The 23,715-nt window shown below is 43.8% G+C and overlaps 1 protein-coding gene across 1 annotated transcript; it reads left to right on the forward strand.

Moving 5' to 3' along the window:
- The first annotated feature begins 8,010 nt into the window (after positions 1 to 8,010).
- Positions 8,011 to 23,247, forward strand: LOC149984039 (uncharacterized). The gene is made up of 9 exons (XM_090232199.1): positions 8,011 to 10,388; positions 10,514 to 10,576; positions 10,795 to 10,849; positions 10,934 to 10,998; positions 11,264 to 11,326; positions 11,460 to 11,541; positions 20,179 to 20,280; positions 20,506 to 20,608; positions 20,890 to 23,247. Exons 1-9 carry the CDS (start codon positions 10,242 to 10,244, stop codon positions 21,704 to 21,706), a joined length of 1,497 nt encoding a protein of 498 aa, XP_090088325.1. The 5' UTR covers positions 8,011 to 10,241; the 3' UTR covers positions 21,707 to 23,247.
- Positions 23,248 to 23,715: the final 468 nt, after the last annotated feature.

A 23,715-nucleotide genomic window follows, 5' to 3' on the forward strand; every position in this document is an offset into this window, starting at 1 on the left:
AGACCCATGAGGTCCAGTGTCTTCCGTGTTAAGGGAAGGTTTGGCCTTCCCTGTAATACCTACCTGTTTCAAGCAGACCACCATAGTTCCTGTGCCCAAGAAAGCGAAGGTAACCTGCCTAAATTATTACCGCGCTGTAGCACTCATGTCTGTAGCCATGAAGTGCTTTGTTCCCTCCTGTACTCCCTGTTCACCCACGACTGCGTGGCCAAGATCGACTCCAAAACCATCATTAAGTTTGCTGATGACCCAACAGTGGTAGGCAATCACCAACAAACTGCCTTAACCCCATGATCTCACCTAATTTGCACTCACTGTATATAGACTTTATGTTTTCTTTTGTTCTACTGTATTATTGACTATGTTTTGTTTATTCCATGTGTAACTCTGTGTTGTTGTATGTGTCGAATTGCTATGTATGTGTTGTATGTGTCGAATTACTATGCTTTATCTTGGCTAGGTCGCAGTTGCAAATGAGAACTTGTTCTCAAATAGCCTACCTGGTTAAATAAAGGTGAAAAAACAAACAAATAAATAAATAAATATCATGGTCCAAACACACCAAGATAGTCATGAAGAAGGCACAACAACACATTTTTTTGGCATAGATCCCCAGATCCTCAAAAAGTTCTACAGCTGCACCATTGAGAGCATTCTGACCAGTTGCATCACTGCCTGGTATGGCGACTGCTCGGCATGCCACTACGGAGGGTAGTGCTTATGGCCCAGTACATCACTGGGGCTAAGCTTCCTTCCATCCAGGACCTATTTACTAAGCGGTGTCAGAAGAAGGCCCCAAAAACTGTCAAAACTCACCCAAGTCATAGACTTTTCTCTCTGCTACCGCAGAGCAAGCGGTACCGGAGGGCCAAGTCTAGGTCCAAAAGGCTCCTTAACAGGTTTTTCCCCCAAGCCATTAGACTGCTGAACAATTAATCAAATGTTATTTTATTTGTCGCAAAGTTGTTCTACACTTGGTGCATATTATCAAAATGTGATGTTAGGTAATTCATATGTAATTACTATTTAGCTAAAGTTGTTGAACACATCAGGAACATGTTAGCTGCCAGACAGCTAAAATCACAGCATACAATTACATTGTACATGGTTCTGTGCTTCTAAATTTGTGGCAACAGTTTGGGGAAGGCCCTTTCCCGTTTCAGCATGACAATGCCCCAGTGCACAAAGCGAGGTCCATACAGAAATGGTTTGTCGAGATCAGTGTGGAAGAACTTGACTGGCCTGCACGAAGCCCTGAACTCAACTCCATAGAACACCTTTGGGATGAATTTGAATGCCGACTGCGAGCCTGGCCTAAGCACCCAACATCAGTGCCTGACCTCGCTAATGCTCTTGTGGCTGAATGAAAGCAAGATCGTATGTGTATGTGACTCACACAAAATGTATGGTCACATTTGTGTTTATGTATTGTTTCTTTGTATTGGGGAAGAATGCTTTTACTGAAATGTCAGTCCTCCAAGGTCTTGCATGGAGGAGATGCTGAGCTCCCTCAGGGACGAATGCTGTATTCCATACCTGGACAATGTCCTTTGACTAGCTTGTGGACAGAATCCGTAAAGTCAACAAGGCTCTCCGACATCATGGAGTGAAACTCCGTCCAGAGAAGTGCGAACTCTTCCTCCTGGAGTCCTGGTACATGGGGCGCCTCGTGTCGGCCGAAGGGGTGATGGACCCTAAGGACCTGCAAGCTGTGCTGTCCCTGAAAACCAAGACACCACAGACAGTGGGTGGCGTCAGGAGGATCCTTGGTTTCCTCAGCTACTACAGATCATATGTCCAGGACTTTTGTCGAATAGCCAAACCACTATGAGCTGCTCCAAGTAAAATCTGGAATGCCAAAGTCCAGCCGCGCAGAGAAAAGACCAAAGGCCCCCAGCTGTCCTCCAGGACCCCCGTGGATTAGACAGGCGAACACCAGAGCACACTTGAACGACTCGTTGACATGCTTGTGAACACACCTGTATTAGCATACCCTAACTTTGACTTACCACTCGTACTGCAAACCGATGCTTCAGAGAAGGGCCTTGGAGCTGTCCTTTATCAGCAGCATGATGGGAAGTTGAGAGTCATCGGGTATGGATCAAGAACATTGACACCAGCTGAGAGGAACTACAATTTGCAAAGCGGAAAGCTTGAGTTCCTTGCTCTAAAATGGGCAGTGTGTGAAACGTTTAGAGGCTACGTATCACCATTTATACAGATAACAACCCCTTAACCTACGTCATGAGCACCGCAAAGCTTAATGCTGTCGGCCACCACTGGGTTGGAGAACTGTCAGATTTCCGGTTCAACATTAAGTACAGGCCTGGAAAGATAAATATAGATGCGGATACATTGTCTCGTATCCCCATGGACATCAACCAATATGTGACAGAAGGCACTGAGGAGCTGTCACAGGACATTGTGCGTGCAACTTGGGGAAGAATGCCCGACCTCATGGAGCCAAGCGGCCCAGAGGAAGGACGTGGCCTGGATCGCTGCCCTCCACATCTCCTCTGTAGACTCCAGTCAACAGCCCAGTGCACTTCTGCCAATGACAGGTCATGATGAGCTGTTGAAAGCACAGCGTGAAGACCCAGCCTTTGGAGAGATTGTAAAACTTAAGGAGACTGCAACAGTAGTTACTGATGAAATGAGAAAAGTGGTGAATGGGGTCACAAGCAAGACGAGTTGAGCAAACTGCACCTGGACAATGGGCTCCTATATAGACGGACCAACGAAAGACTACAGCTCATCCTTCCTGTAAAGTACAGACCGGTAGCCCTTAAACATCTCCATGATGACATGGGACACGTTGGTACCAAAATAGTACTCCACCTTGCGAAAGAGAGGTTATACTGGCCAATTATGAAGAAGGAAATCGAGAACTATGTCACAAGGAAATGTCTGTGCATAAAGCAGAAGAAACCCGTCATGCATGTGCGAGCACCTATGGGTAGCATCACATCTGTATTGATTACTTACATCTGAAGACCAGCAGAGGAGGTTAAGAGTACATCCTGGTCGTGGTTGATCATTTTACAAGATTTGTTCAAGCTTACCTGACAAAGAACAAGTCCTGACGGACTACAGCAGAGCGTATCTTTAATGACTTCGTACCCTGATTGGAATACCCCTTGAAACTGCATCATGATCAGGGTCGGAAGTTTGAGAATGAGCTTGAATGAGTTTCATACACTCCAGCAGCTGTTGGGGGTTGGCCATTCCTGAACATCACCATACCATCCCCAAGGTAACCCAGCTGAGAGATTTAATCGCACCTTGCTACAGATGTTGCGATCGCTGGCAGACAAAGGGAAGGAGAGATGGAAGGACCATCTTCCACAAATTGTACACGCATACAACTGCACCCGACATGAGTCCATAGGTTACTCACCCTACTATCTGCTCTACGGTCATCATCCATGTCTTCCAGTGAACTTGTTGTTTGGCTTGCTGGGAGAGAGAGACACAATCACACACAAGAGATATGCAGAAGATTGGGCGGGAAGAATAACTGAAGCATATCAGATCGTAAACGAGAAAAGCAAGTAGTCAAGTGCTAGAGGCAAATCCTACTATGACCAGAAGATGAAAGGGGTAGTTCTGCAACCTGGAGACCGAGTTTTGGTTAGGAACCTCAGTGAGCGGGGAGGGCCCAGGAAGCTAAGATCATATTGGGAGAAAGTGATCTACATAGTGAAGGAACAGTTTGCAGACTATCCGGTAAATATAGTTCATCCCGAGGTTGGAGACAGGGGTAAAACCAGAACACTGCACCAAAACTTGTGGTGGAGGTTCAACTTACTGGTTGAACCTCCACCACTACGTCCAACTAAACCAGCAACGGAGAAGCGATCTATGCAGAGAAACAGACAATCAAAAGTCAGTGATGTGGAAGAACACACTCACAACGGGGACACATCTGACTCTGATGATGAATGGACAGAAGACTATTGGTTAAGGAGACCTGTGACTAGGCCAGAACAAAGATCTCCAATCCAGGTACCTGCAAGACCTCCCATGATACAAAGAGATACAATCCAAGTACCTGTAAGGGAAGAGGAAAGACAACCTGCAAATGGGTACCTACCTGATACAGTTCCAGTACCTGAAGAACAAAGACAACCTGAGAATGAACACTTAGATGATCGATATGAACCAGAACCTGAGAATGAGCATGAGGAGCATCAAACATGAGCATTGCATTGCACTTCACGAGGAGACTGCGTGGCAGGCTGACCTGTTATGCGAGTGCAGCAAGGAGCCAAGGTAAGGTGCTAACTAGCATTAAACGTATCTTATAAAAAAACAACCAGTTTTAACAATCACTAGTTGATTAGTATCAACATGGTTGATATTACTAGTTTATCTAGCTTGTCCTGTCTGGCATATAAATTAACAGGCACCGCATTGATTATCATTGAATCACAGTCTACTTCTCCAAACGGGTGATTTAACAAGCGCATTTGCGAAAAAGCACTCGTTGCACCAATGTGTACCTAAACATCAATGCCTTTCTTAAAATCATTACACAACTAAAACATTTTAAACCTGCATATTTAGTTAATATTTACTTGCTAACATTAATTTATTTTAACTAGGGAAATTGTCACTTCTCTTGCGTTCTGTGCAACAGTCAGGGTATATGCAGCACTTTACTGCGTTTGCCAGCAGCTCTTCTCAATGCTTCAAACATTTGTGCTGTTTATGACTTCTGTTTATGACTTTTATGACTTCAAGATTATCAACTCCCGAGATTTGGCTGGCCATACTGAAGTGCCTATAAGAACATCCAATAGTCAAAGGTATATGAAAAACAAATGGTATAGAGAGAAATAGTCCTATAATAACTACAACCTAAAACTTATTACTTGGGAATATTGGACTCATGTTAAAAGGAACCACCAGCTTTCTCATGTTCTGAGCAAGGAACTTAAACGTTAGCTTTTTTACATGGCACATATTGCACTTTTACTTCTCCAACACTTTGTTTTTGCATTATTTAAACCAAATTGAACATGTTTCATTATTTATTTGAGACTAAATAGATTTTTATTGATGTATTATATTTAGTTCAAATAAGTGTTCATTCGGTATTGTTGTAATTGTCATTATTGTGTGTGTATGTACTGTGGGGCAAAAGGTATTTAGTCAGCCACCAATTGTGCATGTTCTCCCACTTAAAAAGATGAGAGGCCTGTAATTTTCATCATAGGTACACTTCAACTATGACAGACAAAAAAAGAAAAAAATCCAGAAAATCACATTGTAGAATTTAATGAATTTATTTGTAAATTATGGTGGAAAATAAGTTTTTGGTCACCTACAAACAAGCAAGATTTCTGGCTCTCACAGACCTTCTTTAAGAGGCTCCTCTGTCCTCCACTCGTTATCAGTATAAAAGACACCTGTCCTCAACACCCCCCTATCCACATCGATGGAACAGTAGTGGAGAGGGTAGTAAGTTTTAAGTTCCTCGGCATACACATCACAGACAAACTGAATTGGTCCACTCACACAGACAGCATCGTGAAGAAGGCGCAGCAGGGCCTCTTCAACCTCAGGAGGCTGAAGAAATTCGGCTTGTCACCAAAAGCACTCACAAACTTCTACAGCTGCACAATCGAGAGCATCCTGGCGGGCTGTATCAACGCCTGGTACGGCAACTACTCCGCCCACAACCGTAAGGCTCTCCAGAGGGTAGTGAGGTCTGCACAACGCATCACCGGGGGCAAACTACCTGCCCTCCAGGACACCTACACCACCCGATGTCACAGGAAGGCCATAAAGATCATCATGGACATCAACCACCCGAGCCACTGCCTGTTCACCCCGCTATCATCCAGAAGGCGAGGTCAGTACAGGTGCATCAAAGCTGGGACCGAGAGACTGAAAAACAGCTTCTATCTCAAGGCCATCAGACTGTTAAACAGCCACCACTAACATTGAGTGGTTGCTGCCAACACACTGACTCAACTCCAGCCACTTTAATAATGGGAAATTATGTAAAATATATCACTAGCCACTTTAAACAATGCTACCTAATATAATGTTTACATACCCTACATTATTCATCTCATATGTATACGTATATACTGTACTCTATATCATCTACTGCATCTTTATGTAATACATGTATCACTAGCCACTTTAACTATGCCACTTTGTTTACATACTTATCTCATATGTATATACTGTACTCGATACCATCTACTGTATCTTGCCTATGCTGCTCTGTACCATCACTCATTCATATATCTTTATGTACATATTCTTTATCCCCTTACACTGTGTATAAGACAGTAGTTTTGGAATTGTTAGTTAGATTACTTGTTGGTTATTACTGCATTGTCGGAACTAGAAGCACAAGCATTTCGCTACACTCGCATTAACATCTGCTAACCATGTGTATGTGACAAATAAAATTTGATTTGAAACAGTCACACTCCAAACTCCACTATGGCCAAGACCAAAGAGCTGTCAAAGGACACCAGAAACAAAATTGTAGACCTGCACAAGGCTGGGAAGACTGAATCTGCAATGGTTAAGCAGCTTGGTTTGAAGAAATCAACTGTGGGAGCAATTATTAGGAAATGGAAGACATACAAGACCACTGATAATCTCCCTCGATCTGGGGCTCCACGCAAGATCTCACCCCGTGGGGTCAAAATGATCACAAGAACGGCGAGCAAAAATCCCAGAACCACCTAGTGGACCTAGTGAATGACCTGCTGAGAGCTGGGACCAAAGTAACAAAGCCTACCATCAGTAACACTACGCTGCCACGGACTCAAATCCTGCAGTGCAAGATGTGTCCCCCTGCTTAAGCCAGTACATGTCCAGGCCCGTCTGAAGTTTGCTAGAGAGCATTTGGATGATCCTGAAGAAGATTGGGAGAATGTCATATGGTCAGATGAAACCAAAATATAACTTTTCGGTAAAAACTCAACTCATGTTTGGAGGACAAAGAATGCTGAGTTGCAGCCAAAGAACACCATACCTACTGTGAAGCATGGGGGTGGAAACATGCTTTGGGGCTGTTTTTCTGCAAAAGGACCAGGACGACTGATCCGTGTAAAGGAAATAATGAATGGGGCCATGTATCATGAGATTTTGAGTGAAAACCTCCTTCCATCAGCAAGGGCATTGAAGATGAAACGGGTCTTTCAGCATGACAATGATTCCAAACACACGAGGAGTGGCTTCGTAAGAAGCATTTCAAGGTCCTGGAGTGGCCTAGCCAGTCTCCAGATCTCAACCCCATAAATCTTTGGAGGGAGTTGAAAGTCTGTGTTGCCCAGCAACAGCCTCAAAACATCACTGCTCTAGAGGAGATCTGCATGGAGGAATGGGCCAAAATACCAGCAACAGTGTGTGAAAACTTTGAAGACTTACAGAAAAAACATTTGACCTCTGTTATATACCCTTTGTTGGAAATGACAAAGTATGGAGAAACTTTTGTTATTGACCAAATACTTATTTTCCACCATAATTAGCAAATAAATTCATTAAAAATCCTACAATGTGATTTTCTGGATTGTTTTTCCCCCTCATTTTGTCTGTCATAGTTGAAGTGTACCTACTTGCACAATTGGTGGCTGACTAAATACGTTTTTGCCCCAGTTATGTATGTGTGTGTGTGTAATATATAAATAAAATTGGCAGATTAATCGTATCGGCTTTTTTTGGTCTTCCAATAATCGGTATCGGCATTGAAAAATCATAATCGGTCGACCTCTATTCAGTGTAGTTGATCACCATGGCTATAAATGCAAGAAATCCTACTCACTCGGGGGCTCCCAGTCGACTCTCTCTCACCCTCGGGCTATTCTCTGCTCTATTCACTGCCTCAACATAGGCTGCTTTTTGCACCACTCGAACTCTGGCAATCTCAACCTGTTTCTCGGGGCACTTTTGATCCCCAAGTGCATGGGCATCCCCACAGTGCTTTCTCTATCCTAACTGTACACTCCCTCTGACTATGCCCTCCTGTACATTTCTCATATTGTGCGATCTCCATTCTATACACTGCTGCAACATGTCCAAATTGTAACTGACTTCAGTGGGCAAATGCGCCCTTTCGATGGCCACTGGCATGCTGGAGAAGTGTGCCCTTCATGGATTAATCCCTGTTTCAACTGTACCGGGCAGATTGCAGACAGCATGTGTGGGTGAGCGGTTCGTCAACGTTGTGAATAGGGTGCCCCATGATAGCGGTGGGTTTATGGTACGAGCTGGCATTCGCTACGGACAGCTAACACAATTGCATTTTATCGATGGCAATTTGAATGCACAGAGATACAGTGATGAGATGCTGAGGCCCATTGTCGAAACATGGAGTGATGGATGAATGGCACAACATGATAATGCACGGCCCCATGTCGCAAGGATCTGTACACAATTCCAGGAAGCTGAAAATGTCGGTTCTTCCATGGCCTGCATACTCACCAGACATGTCACCCATTGATCATGTTGGGATGCTCTGGATCGATGTGTACGACAGCGTGTTCCAGTTCCCGCCAATATCCAGCAATTTCGCACAGCCATTGAGGAGTGGGACAATATTCCACAGGCCACAATCAACTGCACTGCATGAGGCAAATGGTCATGCCAGATACTGACTGGTTTTCTGATCCACGTCCTTTTTTCCGTGGTATCGCTAACAGCTACATCTGTATTTTCAGTTGTGAAATCCAAAGATGACGTCCTAATGCTTTTTTTTATTTCAATTGACTGATTTCCTTAATATGAACTGTAACTCAGTAAAATCTTAAGTTGTTGTGTTTTTAATTTTTAATTTTGTGGTGTATCAGCCTAAAGCATTCACTTTCTGCTAGCTAGCTATCCTTGTAAATGTTTTTGGGGGAGAAATCTCATGTTGGCGAGTTAACGTTAACCTCTGATCTCCCCATCCCGGATCCGGGATCGTGAATACAGACTCAAGCTCATTACCATAACGCGACGTTAACTATTCATGAAAATCGCAAATGAAATTAAATGAATCTATTTGCTCTCAAGCTTAGCCTTTTGTTAACAACACTGTCATCTCAGATTTTCAAAATATGCTTCTCAACCATAGCTAAACAAGCATTTGTGTAAGAGTATTGATAGCCTAGCATTGCATTAAGCCTAGCATTTAGCATGCAACATTTTCCACAAAAACCATAAAAGCATTCAAATAAAATCATTTACCTTTGAAGAACTTCAGATGTTTTCAATGAGGAGACTCTGTTAGATAGCAAATGTTCCGTTTTTACAAAAAATATTATTTGTGTAGGAGAAACCGCTCCGTTTTGTTCATCACGTTTGGGTAAGAAAAAAAAAGTCATTTAAACTTTTTTCCAAATTAACTCCATAATATCGACAGAAACATGGCAAACGATGTTTAGAATCACTCCTCAAGGTGTTTTTCACATATCTATCGACGATAAAATCCATCGTGGCAGTTTACTTTCAATTCTGAAGAAATGGAACGCGCATGGACCTACAGATTACGCACACAGGACACCGGGCGGGACACCGGGTAAATGTAGTCTCTTATGGTCAATCTTCCAATGATATGCCTACAAACACGTCACAATGCTGCAGACACCTCGGGGAATAGACAGAAAGCGCAGGCTCATTCCTGGCGCATTCACAGCCATATAAGGAGACATTGGAACACAGCTCCTTCAGAATCCGGGGCATTTCCTGTATGAAACTTCATCTTGGTTTCGCCTGTTGCATTAGTTCTGGGGCACGCACAGATAATATCTTTGCAGTTTTGGAGACGTCAGAGTTGTCTCTTTCCAAGGCTGTCAATTCCATGCATAGTCGAGCATCTTTTCGTGACAAAATATTGCGCTTAAAACGGGCACGTCTTTTTATCCAATAATGACACAGCGCCCCTATAGGTTCAACAGGTTAACCTGTGACTTTCCGGCCTTCATTTTCCTTGAAAATGGGAAGATTTGAGCATTGTTTGGCAACATTGATCAGTTTTCGACACTAGCTTCGAAGCTAGTTCCACACATCAAAATAAGATGTTGCCTTACCTTGCTAGCTACATGGAAATCATTTAGCTAGCTTTGCAGAAGAAATTTAGCTGCACATGGTTATCGCAATGGTCTTCCAAGCCTTTGTGGCTCTGTCCACACTGCCTAATGACAACACTGATGCAACCAACTCCATGTCTGCATATTATTAGTTACTATGTAGTATGTAAACTAAACATGTCGTTTTCTCGCTGCAGGTGAAAGATGACCCAGTTTTTACCCCCCAATCTGCTGGCCCTATTTGCACCGCGGGACCCCATACCATTTCTGACCCAGTTGGAGAAGCTTCCACATGAGAAACACCACAACCAACCATACTGTGGCATCGCTCCCTTCATCAGGCACTTTGAGGTAAGGCAAACCTACCTAGTTCTTGTGCAATTACTCTTCATTAATGAGATGGATAGTTGGCTATTTGATTGAATGCCTTTGGCCCTCTAGCTTTTCTTAGCCTAACTTTTGGACTGTTTTGATAGGATCCCAGAGATGCCCCTCCCCCTACTAGGGCAGAAACTCGTGATGAGAGGTTGGAGAGAAAGGTGAGACAATTGGAAGAGGGGTTACTTTCTTTTGGACATTTTCTTTCACTTTTAGTCTCTGAAACCTCAATGCGTATCTGAATGAGATTGGATAACTTGGAATCTTCAGTAGGTTGTACTAGTACATGGCTTTAATGTACATGGCTTTAATGTACATGTACAGTACCCATTTGGGGTTTGAGTCTGAGGGGCCTAGCTAACCTGTGTCTGTTTTACAGAGGAGGGAGAAGATCGAGAGGAGGCAGACGGTTGTGGAGACAGAACTGAAACTCTGTAAGTTGACATGATGAGCTTGTGACATTCATAGGATTTTCTGAAAGTTGAAGTCATGTTGTAATATTGGCTTCTGCCTTCTAGGGGATCCACACAATGACCCCAATGCTCAGGGGGATGCCTTCAAGACCCTGTTTGTGGCTCGTGTTGTAAGTGCATTATACAGGCTCTTCCATGGCATCTTTACCTTCCATCCTGTTTTGGCCATTGATACTTAAACCGGGTAGTGATTAATAACAAATGAAGCACACATACACCACAATATAATGAAAGAAAATGCAGATGCTTTGTTATCGAATGGTATGAAAGACAGAAGTGTGTTCTGAGGACAATTCTAAGACCAAGCTGCCAGTGAAGTTTACACCTTTTGTATTTGGCACATGTGATCGATGTTAACTGTTATCATTGCTGCAGAATTATGACACAACGGAATCCAAGCTTCGCCGTGAGTTTGAGGTCTATGGACCCATCAAAAGGGTAAGTTTTGTCTCCCAAACCACCCATTGGTTTTACAATACAACTTATTGGCCATTTGTTAGTGGCAGTTGGTCCTCTTGCCCCCCCCCCCAGCTTGTTCAGCTAGCTTTATTATAGTTGCTCTCTCTTCCAGATCTACATAGTCTACAACAAGCGGTCAGGGAAGCCCAGAGGCTACGCCTTCATAGAGTACGAGCACGAGAGAGACATGCACTGTGAGTACCACGAGAGACCAACCCCCTTATAACCCACCATCTCAAATGGGTGTCTGAATGCTGGGAGGGTACGTAGGTGGGATAGTATTTGTTGAAGGACTCGTGTAAGTGAGAAATGACGACGGCACCAGATTGTGGCAGCTTACAAATGGTTGTAATTTCACTATAGCTTTAGAAGTTGTAGCAGTTGGTGTTGCTGACTATTAGTTAACATCAGCACCTTATACTCTTGCCCAGTGTACGAGGAAGCCTCTTTACTGAATAGCACCTTTTTTATGGTGCAAACTGACTAGGCTCTGTTTTTAAAGTGTTTTTTTCTTTCTGTACTGCACTAGCAGCTTATGCTGTCCCTGGTGTGATTTCCCATTGACGGGCCAGGATGGGTGTTGGTTTTACATCTATCCATAGGTCTAGGCCCACTCTTAATATCTGCCAAATTTAAAAAAATAAAATGTTCACACTGCTGAGGCACACTGAGCTGTTCTGCGCTGGTCTGATGATGCTGCGAGGACATGTTGAATGGAAAGTATCCAGAGTATGGTTTGGATTGGAACAATGGTATGAAAAGAGTCAGACAAGAACTAGCTGACAAGTAGGCTTGGGCGGTATCCAGATTGTCATGCTTTCATAATGACCTTGTCATACTGGGATATTCGGTAATACTGGCACTGAACCCAAGCGGTGCTGTTTTCAAAACCCACTGATACTCTAATCTGAAGGTTAGCATTGCTAACAAGTACATGTAAAATTCCATTGAATGCTAGCCGCATTGTGAACATTTTGTACAGTTTCTGACCTAAACTATACAAGTAACTCAAATGCTACACAGTTTGCTGCATGCACAAAACCAATATATGCCAACAAGGCTCTTGATCCAGGAGGGGATTATCTGCTGTTACCAAGCGAATGCTTGATTTTTGGAAGAAGCTAACCACTTAGCTAGATGGCTAACTAGCTACTAAATTAGCCAACCAAACACAGAGGAGAACTTTTAGACCTTCTGTAATTAGATCACCTGGCTCATGCGGCACAACAGTGAATGACTCCCAAGGCTCCGGTCTCTCGTAGTTGTGTGCTTGTAAACAAACACCACATGACAGGGGACTACAGTAAGCTGCATTATAATGTAACGGGTGAAATTAAGAACTCAATGTTTATCTCCTAATGTATTGTACAAGTTGACTGCAGGTATTTACTTAAGTAGCTACAAATGTTAAAATGTATCAAATTTGAAAGAAATTATTTCAACAGTATGGAAAAACCATCCTTGTCTTTTTCCAAATACCCCGGTATACGGTATAACGCCCAAGCCTACTGGCAAGGGGGTTAAAAATATGGATCCACAGTCCATACAAGTTGAAGGTATAACTCTGAACACAAGGGTCACCAAAATCCATCCATCCTTTTTATTTTCAGAACTTTGAGTTTAGAATGGCTATGTTATTAATTAGGGGAAACAAGGTGCTGAGTGAGGTTTGTGTGACGTCTGTCTTGTGTTTGTGGAGCATGATGACCTCTTGACTAACTCAAGAAAGGGTTTCTGTACTGCACTTGTCTGAGTGAGTGCAGTTAGTCCAGCCATGGCACTTCTATGTGGCGGTGCCATTCGGTGGGAAGATTTGGCCTATGTCTTGTATGTATAAACAACTTCTAAGCCTTGTTCTTCTGGTCACCTTGAATGCCTTTGCTTGCATTAGGTTAGGCCTGTAATGATTAGTGTTAAGTCCTCTGTGGAACGGGTGGGTTCCCTGGTTGGACCACGCTACAGGCCACCAACAGGCTAGTACCCCCCCCCCCTCCCAACTTGTCTGGTTAACTTGGGTACCCTCCTCTCTGTGCTTTTGTGTGACACTAGGCCATTTCTATCAGCTCATATCAGTGGTCCTCCACCCTGGTCCTGGCATTATTGTCATTTATCGTATTTAAATTATCGTATTTAAATTCAGGCAGGCGGGTGTTCCCGGTCTAAATCTGGCCTCTAAGATTGCTACTTACTGGCTACCTTCCAGGCCGACTACATTGCAGTCACTTGCCAGATATCACATCACCTGGGTAGGTGTTTTACATATCAGCTAATCATATAAAATAAGAATCGGATGCCTGACTGCTAGTCGGTGATGAGGCAAGTATCCACACAGAGCGACTGCAATGTAGCTGGCCTGAAAAGCAGCCACTGATTAATTGCTGGAACACTTAGGGTCATGCACCCATGGTGCAATGAACAGACAGGGAGTAGTGTTCCCCGGGACCAGGGTCACCCACCCTTGGTATGATGTGACTCAGGTGAGGGTTGACTTGAGGGGATGTCTATGCTGGCTCTGCAGTGTATTAATTGTTTGTTGTTCTCATTGCCACTGCAGCCGCCTATCTGTGATGGCTATTGGCCAGAGCTGGCTTGCAGATGATGATGATGATGATGATGGTTATGATACATCTACACCCTACTACCACAGCTCAGTATATGGTTGGTATGATGGGTTTGTATGATGGGTAAGCTTTCTTTCCACCCTCCATCCTATTTAGGGAAGAGGAGCTACGTTCAATGGGCAAAGCACATTTTTGTTTGAAGCTGCTTATGTTGCTTGAACAATATTGACATTAATAAGATGGCGCTGGTGCTTTGACCATTGAATGCACCCCCCCAGGCCATTAGTCAGTTATTGGGTGCCCTATGAGTTTTCCTTTTGTGTTAAAGCCACCTCAGATGTATCCATTTTAGCACTTTGTTTTTTACAAATAGACCGAAGTGCTTTTACTATTTGAGTATTTTAGTTGTCTGAAACAGCATTTTATCAAGTTGTCTCTTGCATAATCATTAAGAAAAGGGCAATATATTGCATAACATTGCATCAAAAAGACCACACGTCCAAAACAAAATCCCCTAGCATTGTAAGTTAAGGTCCTTTCTTGTGTGCGTTGAGCTGGCTTTAATGGAATAGGGTTACGAAGGGACTCTAAACACTTTTACAGCAAGGCACATACTTATGCGCACATTTAGCTTTGTCCCTACTATATAACTAGGCAAGAGCAGATGCCAACAAGAGCATAGCGGTAGCTCATTCAGACATGGCAGTCATCTCACCCCCAGATCTCTTTAGCACAGCTGATAGCAAGGATCCCGTGTATACAGCTAATAGAACCAGTCTAGTGAGGAAACATGTCACCACTTTTACTAGCCTACATTTATTCTAGCCTACACCAAACACATCCAATTTTCTGTAGATACATACCTTTCTGTTTCTTAAAAAAATATTTTTTTGATATGCACCGTATGTGTGCTTGTATAGTAAGATTGTATTTAGGCCATGTTTTCGAGTCGTTTTTGGGGTCGAGGTAAGGCAACCCCCGTTTGAGTAAAGTCCTGTCTGATTGGTTGAGAAGGTTATGGTTTGTGGTAAGACAAACCTGGATTGGTTAGGTTAGTGAGGGGTTGTGGTAAGGCCCCCTGGGTAGTATAAACGTGTGAGATGTCATTAAAGTACAGCGATAATTTGCCATGCTCTAGAGAGGGTTCTGGTAAGGCCCTCAGATTGGCTATGAAAGTGAGTGGTTCTGGTAAGGCCCTCTGATTGGATATAAAGAGGAAAGAGTCCTCTGTGCCGTTTCCCATTGGATCGTCTACCACAGCAGAGCAGACCAGTGTAGAGGCCAGGATGGGTCATCATGGATCTCGCCGAATTCTTCGGTCATAATAGACTGATCCCAAGACTGTCTGGGCCAAGGGAGTATATATTTGTGTGTGTTCTGAGTTTGATTCAGAAGCTGCAGCTTCTATGTGGTAAATCTGGCAGGAGCCTGCCATGTTGACTTGCAACTGGAAGCCCTATGCTCTGAGAGGTTCTGAGTCCGACACTGCGCTCGTGTCCAGGCGGTGGTAAGATAGTTGGTGAAAAACAAACACAGCAGCCCATAAAACTCCCACTAAGGTATGTGAACATGGTCACATTTAACATTGGCTCGTATTGAGATGACCCCTCCCCTATATCTCCCCCTCTAGACCAGTATTACAAGGTCAGAGGTTGTATGTAAGGCAACCTAATTTACTCTAGTCTCAATATAGTCTGAAGCACAACATATATTGGGTAAGAAGATTGCAGCATTGCCATACAAGGTTGTGTACTCTGGCAATCAGAGTAAATATTCAGGAACTCAAACCAATGTGTCACAGAATTTGTTAGTTTGGCATGGTGGGATCTTTGTCTATAAAATTGAATTATGTGCGAAATTGCGGTGTAAATGCCTTTTGTGCAAAATATTGATTGTAATAATAATCTTATCAAATGACTATATAGTGTGTGTATGTGGTCCTCCCATTACGAATTGGGGAAACCATTCAGTTTGATAGGCTACCGATAAAATATGTGTGGTGAAAAGTGCACGGCGATAAGCTTGATTTTCCTTTCCAATAAATATCGAGGGTCTTATGCTTGTGACATGATGATCGATGTTTGACTGCCGTGACAAAATATTATCTCATCCATTATCTCGTGTAGACTAGCCTATCCGTACTGTATATGCAATCTGTTGGCTAGAGCACACATGCCAAGACCAGCGTAGGCACATTTGCTATTAAACGCAGGTTTGTGACTACTCAATTTACATTTTTATACATCAGAACTTAAGCGAAAAATTAAGTTGTGTGCACTACGTCGTCACGCACCTTTTTTTAAATCCGCAACAAGTCAGTTTGGTGGGAAAAATTGCATTTACTTTGGATTTGAGAATATTTGCATTCAAATCTGTCGCCAATTGGATGGAAACATAGCTACTGGTAGAAAATCCCCAATTCCACCTGTAAGTGGATAGACGTGCTTTGGTAAGTGTCTGATTTGACGCACGGTGACGCCTATTCACTGTTCCTTCTGGGTAAGAGGTTGATGTGAAAATGCGGAAATGCATAAATATGGTGCGACATGAATTACTGTCATCTGATTTTAATTTCAAGTGCGCAAGCATTTTTCACAGCAGGCTCTCAAACGCACTCCACAACGAAGTACTGTCAACTGCTTGGACTACTTTGTTTACATTTTATTCATTTAGCAGACACACTTATCCAGAGCGACTTACAGGAGCCGTTAGGGTTTGCTCAAGGGCACATTGACAGATTTGTCACCTAGTCTACTCGGATTTGAACCACCGACCTTTCGGTTACTAGCCCAACGCTCTTAACCGTTGGCTAACCACTAGGGACACGCAGTATTCAGTAATAAAGCATTATTGGTAATGGTCTATTTATCTGATTACCGTAGCTTTTAAATTAATGCATTTTTACAGAATCCCATGAGATTAAAGTTATGAAAGGCTGGGTATTTTCTAAATCACTGGAGCTATTTAAATTAATATAGTTTCATGTAAAAATCTTTGCAATGCTACATGAGCCATTCATGTTGCACACTGTAATTTAAGGGTATACATATAAACTCAGCAAAAAAAGAAACGTCCCTTTTTGGACCCTGTCTTTCAAAAGATAATTAGTAAAAATCCAAATAACTTCACAGGTCTTGATTGTAAAGGGTTTAAACACTGTTTCCCATTCTTGTTCAATGAACCATAAACAATTAATGAACATGCACCTGTGGAACGGTCATTAAGACACTAACAGCTTAGATGGTAGATAATTAAGGTCACAGTTATGAGGACTTAGGACACTAAAAAGGCCTTTCTACTGACTCTGGAAAACACCAAAAGAAAGATGCCCAGGGTCCCTGCTCCTCTGCGTGAATGTGCCTTAGGCATGCTGCAAGGAGTCATGAGGACTACAGATGTGGCCAGGGCAATAAATTGCAATGTCCGTACTGTGAGACGCCCAAGACAGCACTACAGGGAGACAGGATGGACAGCTGATCGTCCTCGCAGTGGCAGACCACGTGTAACACCTGCACAGGATCGGTACATCCGGATGGCAACTACTGCCCGAGTTACACCAGGAACGCACAATCCCTCCATCAGTGCTCAGACTGTCCGCAATCGGCTGAGAGAGGCTGGACTGAGGGCTTGTAGGCCTGTTGTAGTAAGGCAGGTCCTCACTAGACATCACCGGCAACAACGTCGCCTATGGGCACAAACCCACCGTCGCTGGACCAGACGGGACTGACAAAAAGTGCTCTTCACTGACGAGTCGTGGTTTTGTCTCACCAGGGGTGATGGTTGGATTCTCTTTTATCGTCAAAGGAATGCGCGTTACACTGAGGCCTATACTCTGGAGTGGGATCGAGGTGGAGGGTCCGTCATGGTTTTGGGCGGTGTGTCACAGCATCATTGCCTGCTTTGACAACAAGCGCAGTCCAATCTCAATGCTGTGCTTAACAGAGAAGACATCCTCCTCCCTCATGTGGTACTCTTCCTGCAGGCTCATCCTGACATTACCCTCCAGCATGACAATGCCACCAGCCATACTGCATGTTCTGTGCGTGATTTCCTGCAAGACAGGAATGTCTGTGTTCTGGCATGGCCAGCGAAGAGCCCGGACCTCAATCCCATCGAGCATGTCTGGGGCCTGTTGGATTGAAGGGTGAGGGCTAGGACCATTACCCACAGAAATGTCCGGGAACTTGCAGGTGCCTTGTTGGAAGAGTGGGGTAATATCTCACAACAAGAACTGGCAAATCTGTTGCAGTCCATGAGGAGGAGATGCACTGCAGTACATAATGCACCAGATACCAACTGTTACTTTTGATTTTGACCCCCCTCCCCCCTGTTCAGGGACACATTATACCATTTTTGTTAGTCACATGTATGTCAAACTTGGCTGTGAGGATTTATTTTTGCTGAGTTTATAATTGATTTTCAGAATTTTTGCTTGCTACCTTAGATGTAATATTTTAGCTTATTTGTGGGCCAAGTCGAGACCGTTGATTGGTCTAAACTCCACTCTGGACCTTGGAAGCCTGTTCCCCTTAATCAGAGACTGATTTAGACCTGGGACACCAGGTGTGCTATTATAAGGTAGAACAGAAAAGCAGCAGGCTCGGGACCGCGTAGGGTAACACGCTGACCAAACCGGACGCGCGCATGTTGATTTTTGTACCCCCACACCAGACGTGATCAGGACACGCAGATTAAAATATCAAAACAAACTCTTAATCAATTATATTAATTTGGTGACAGGTCGAAAAGCATTAAACATTTATGGCAATTTAGCTAGCTAGCTTGAGTCTGTTAGCTAATTTGTCTTGGGATATATACATTGGGTTATTTTACATGAAATGCACAAGGTCCTCTACTCCGACAATTAATCCACAGATAAAACGGTAAACCAAATTCCTGTCTCATCTCTCCACCTCCCTCAGGGTTCTCTTTTACTTCTTTGGACTTTATATGGAGGTTGGCAACTAACTTTACGGTGCGTTACTACAACCAACAGGAGTGTGGACGTCAGTTCATCTTTCAATCATCCACGTGGGTACATGCTCCTAAAAACCAATGAAATGGGAGAGTCCGGACTTGCAGCGCGTTGAGCGTCAAATAGAATTTATATTTAAGCGCCTGGCCACACAGATGCTCGAGCAGTGTGGGTGAAATGATTGCATAACGTGTACATTTATTTTGTTGTGCACGTGACGTGAGCGGTGTGGTCAGCATGTAAGTATTACGTACCCTTGGTCTAAACTAGAACCTTCAAGGTAAAATGAGCCATTCAACAGTGAGCGGTTGACCCTCTTCAACAGTAGTGTGGTCATTACTGGACCTAAGTAAGATTTAAATTATCGGTCTCTAGTGCTCCACAGAAACCACACCTGAACAGGGCAATCATTATATGCCTAACTTCAATGTTTTGTTTGGATATATTATATGGCAAACTTGATATAATAAAATAAGGTTTGAGATTTTAATAAATGCTTTCAATGGAAGTTGTCAACTTAAAATCTCCCCAATTTCGTGGTATCCAATTGGTAATAGTTAGTATTTTCTCATCGCTGCAACTCCCGTACGGAGAGGCGAAGGTCAAGAGCCATGCGCCCTCTGAAACGCAACCCAACCGCACTGCTTCTTGACACAACACACATCCAACCAGCCGCACCAATGTGTCGGAGGAAACACAGTGGCGACCTGGTCAGCGGGCACTGCGCCCGGCCAGCCACAGGAGTTGCTAGTGCGTGATGAGACAAGGATAACCCTGCTGGCCAAGCCCTCCCGGATGACGCTGGGCCAATTGTGCGTCGCCCCACAGACCTCCCGGACGCTGCCGGCTGCGACAGAGCCTGGGCTCGACCCAGGGTGTCTGGTGGCACAGCTAGCGCTGCGATGCAGTGCCTTAAACCACTGTGCCACCCAGGAGGCCCCCGGTTTTGTCAACCTTATCTGCTATACCGGCTCACTTGTGATTTTGGTCTAGAATGAATTTCTTTATTCTATCCCTCTTTAGCGTTTCAAAATAAAGATTTACTGAAGTAAAGTGCTTGCACAACAAAGTACTTAAACTGTGGTGCATCTTCGAAAAAGAGATGTGCAGGTAAATGCAGCATTTAGTGGTGGAAAAAGGTCTACTACTACATGGTCTGTCTGCCCAGAGAGCAGCTCCACACTACCTCACCTGCTCCTGGTCAGTATATTCATGCACTCTTTGTTAACCTTACCTTTAAAACCGCAGATCTCCAACTTACCCTTCTCTACCTTATTCTCACCCCCCTCCCCCAGCTGCCTACAAGCATGCAGACGGGAAGAAGATCGACGGAAGGAGAGTGCTGGTGGATGTGGAGAGAGGCCGCACTGTGAAGGGATGGCATCCCCGCAGGCTAGGTGAGGAACTGCACATGATCTCTGTGACGGTGCATAATTATCCATACTACAGTCATGCCATTTAAAATCTTAACACTGAATTCAGTGTTTTGGAATGGATGATTCTCATATTGGCATTGGTCATTTTATGAACCCTTTTTTAAATATTTTGTCAGTTTTTAAATGCTTTCATTTCCTGTCAATGATTTTGGTATCACATGAGCCCTGTTTTCTGTCCCCAACCAGGCGGTGGTCTTGGTGGGACAAGGAGAGGTGGGGCTGACGTCAACATCAAGCACTCTGGAAGAGACGACACCTCACGTTATGATGACCATCCCCCAATTGGAGGGTGAGTACCTACACTGGGCCCTTTGGGTGGTTTGCTATGGGAGGGTTGTCACCCTATTTTAAATAGGCCCTACCCATTAGACCTGAAAGAATTGGATAATCTGAAGGCGAGAGATTTATTACCATATTCCTTAGTTACATCAATCCAATTTATTTTAGATCTGTGTAGAGTGTATGGGCCAGTGGTAGATTTGGGATTGGACATTTTGTTGTTTGACTGACTTGATATTTCTGTATAGAGGTTTGACAGTTGACTTATTTTTGCCCTTCTCTTCACCTCAGGGAACGTGAGCGCGAACGTGGACCTGAGCCCAGAGGGGAACACAGAGAGCGCAGCCGTGAGCGCGAACGGGGTGTGGAGAAAGAGCGCGGTGGCGAGAGACGACGGTCCCGGTCCCGGGAAAGACGCAGGCGCAGCTCCCGCTCCAGGGAGAGGGGTGACAGGGGTCTGGTCCAGGCTGGGCCCGCAGAGGAGAGTGTAGGGGGTGGCAGAAGGAGAGACCGAGAGAGGGAGAGGGGGGGAGGAGGGCCAGGGGGAGACAGTCATAGCAGGGAGAGGAGCAGAGACAAAGGTGAAAGGAAGAGGAGGAGCCGCAGTCGAGAGCGCAAGCGAGACCGGGAGAGGGGCAAGGGTGGTGAAGGTGATGAGGGCTTGGTGCTAGGAGATGGTATGATAGGGGAGGGAGGAGAGAGGATGCCTGAAGAGCCTAGTGTGGGTGAGGAAGTGGGAGAGGAGCGCGGCGGGAGGGAGCGGGACAGAGACAGGGAGCGGGACCGTGACCGGAGGCGCAGCCACAGGGACAAGGACCGTGAGAGGGACCGTGAGAGGCACAGGGGCGACAGGGAGAAAGACAGGGAGCATAAGAGAGACAGGGAGCGGGGTGGCGGGGAGCGCAGGGAGGACCGGCATGGCTCTCTCCTGCTCCCCTCGGCCGAGCAGAACGACGTGGGTAACGGGGATGAGGGCGACGCGCCGCCCCAGCCAGAAGAGAACAGCCAGGATGGGTTGATGATGGACCAAGAGTCGGTGCAATCGGGGGAGGGTTACGTTTCCAATGAGAACGGCTACAAGGTGGAGACCCAGGCAGAAGAGTATTAAGAGGGGCTTTGCCATCTTTACTAATTTCCTTTAAAAAATACATGTATCCAACACAAACTCACATACTCCTTCCCTGTTAGTGTGAAGGATATTGTAATGAGCTGCTGCCCTGTTAGAAACCACAACGGCGCTGTGTAGGCATAAGAAACAAACTGTCCGTTTTATAGGGTAAGTAGGGTTTTGTTTCTTCTGTATTTGAACCCCAAGGACGAGGTCCACACCACAATTATTTCAAACCCGTCCCTCGGTACCAAACTGAGAACGGTGCTCACTGTCCCTTAACATTCACGCTCTCCCCCAACCGGAACTTTAATCTCACATTCTGCTCTGTCAAGTACTTAATTGTCTGATTACAATCCCTTCACGAGCGAGGCAGAGATGGCGTAGTTAGGGTGAAATATTTGTTTCTCTTTTTCTTAATCTCAGTTGGTGTATTTTTCTTTATTCAACCAGGGTTTTATTTTTATTGGGGTTACGTTTTGGTTTTATTTAACATTTCCCCCCATGTGGTTTGTATGAGTCCATGTTTGTTAGATTCTTTTTTTTCCTTCATAATTTTGGAGCCTTCATGTTCCTTTTACTTTAAGTACAAACCTGAGAACATCTTACTCAACTGTCTGGACACATGTCTACCCTGAAGAAAATGTACAGCAACAGCTAGGTTTCCATTCAATTGGCGACAGATTTTCATGCACATATTCTTGAATCTGCCTAAAAACATGCGCATGTTTCCATCCTATTGACTTGGTGCAAATAAAAGGCTGTGTGATGTAGTGCAAATTAAAAGCATTTTGTGGTTAAATTCCCATGTATCAAAAATGAAAAACTAGTTAAATGGGTTTCATCACATTTTCAACTCCACTGATTGCGTTATAGTGAGTGTGCTCACTTTGGTATTGGCATGTGTGCTCTAACCAATAGCAAGATCTGTGTGCTGTTGGCTAGAGCGCACATATTGCCTACATGACATCATATGGACAATATTTTTTTTTTTTTTTAACAACCAAGCATAGATTATCATGTCACCAGACGAAAACCCTAGATATTTATTGGTTAGTAGCATCAAGCTAATTACCTTGTGCTTTCACCACCCTGTGAAGTTCACTTATTTCATCTGTAGTTTAATGAACAGCATGCTTTCCCGACTAGTTGTTGTGGGAGGACCACATGACTCCAAGTTTACTTCAATATGATGGTTATTGTATCAATATTTGCGCATAAAAGCATTTCCACTGTTTTTCTAATTAATTTTACTTACAATATTCTACTTTGTCTAGTGTGTTTTTTGTTTTGACATTTGGATAATTTACCCCAAAAATGTCTATGGCCTGTCATTACTTTTTTGTATCCGATGTCCTTTACTCACATAAAGGTTGGCTGGAAACCTGGTTATTGAAAATGTTTGTGGGAGTAAGGAAATGTGTTGCAAAGTGCATGTCCAAGAGTTGGCAAATATTGCTCATTTTTATTCTGTAAAGCAAGACTGGGGAACCCTCAATGGAATTGTTCTGATTCTCCTGAAATAAAGTTTTGTTTTTAAACATTTAGTCAGTGTCATCCTGTTCAGTAATCTAAATGACCAGGTTCATCATTGGTTGGCATCCAACCTTATGGTGCATTACTGCCACCTACTGTACTGGAGTGTGGGACAGCAACTGGGAGAAACTAAATCAATCGTACCTTATGTAGCCAATTTCATGCCATTGAATTGAAATGCATCGTAAACATAAAAGTTGCTAATGTAAACATTTTGAGGAGTGAAATTGATGTTAATCAAAAAACAAACCATTTGAAGCAAAATTTTGAGAATTGTAAACTACACTGCTCAAAAAAATAAAGGGAACACTAAAATAACACATCTGATCTGAATGAAGGAAAGAAATATTCTTATTAAATACTTTTTTCTTTACATAGTTGAATGTGCTGACAAATCACACATTATCAATGTAAATGAAATGTATCAACCCATGGAGGTCTGGATTTGGAGTCACACTCAACATTAAAGTGGA

The sequence above is a fragment of the Oncorhynchus mykiss genome, chromosome 4 (genome assembly GCF_057628025.1).
Source record: "Oncorhynchus mykiss isolate SJ-2025 chromosome 4, ASM5762802v1, whole genome shotgun sequence".
NCBI classification, from domain to species: domain Eukaryota; kingdom Metazoa; phylum Chordata; class Actinopteri; order Salmoniformes; family Salmonidae; genus Oncorhynchus; species Oncorhynchus mykiss.

Excerpts from the sequence above, each read along its gene's own strand:
- LOC149984039 (XM_090232199.1), top strand. The coding sequence starts at position 10,242 with ATGACCCAGTTTTTACCCCCCAATCTGCTGGCCCTATTTGCACCGCGG. Across the intron at positions 10,999-11,263 it reads CCCTGTTTGTGGCTCGTGTT|AATTATGACACAACGGAATC; the intron begins GTAAGTGCATTA and ends TCATTGCTGCAG. Across the intron at positions 20,281-20,505 it reads ATGGCATCCCCGCAGGCTAG|GCGGTGGTCTTGGTGGGACA; the intron begins GTGAGGAACTGC and ends GTCCCCAACCAG.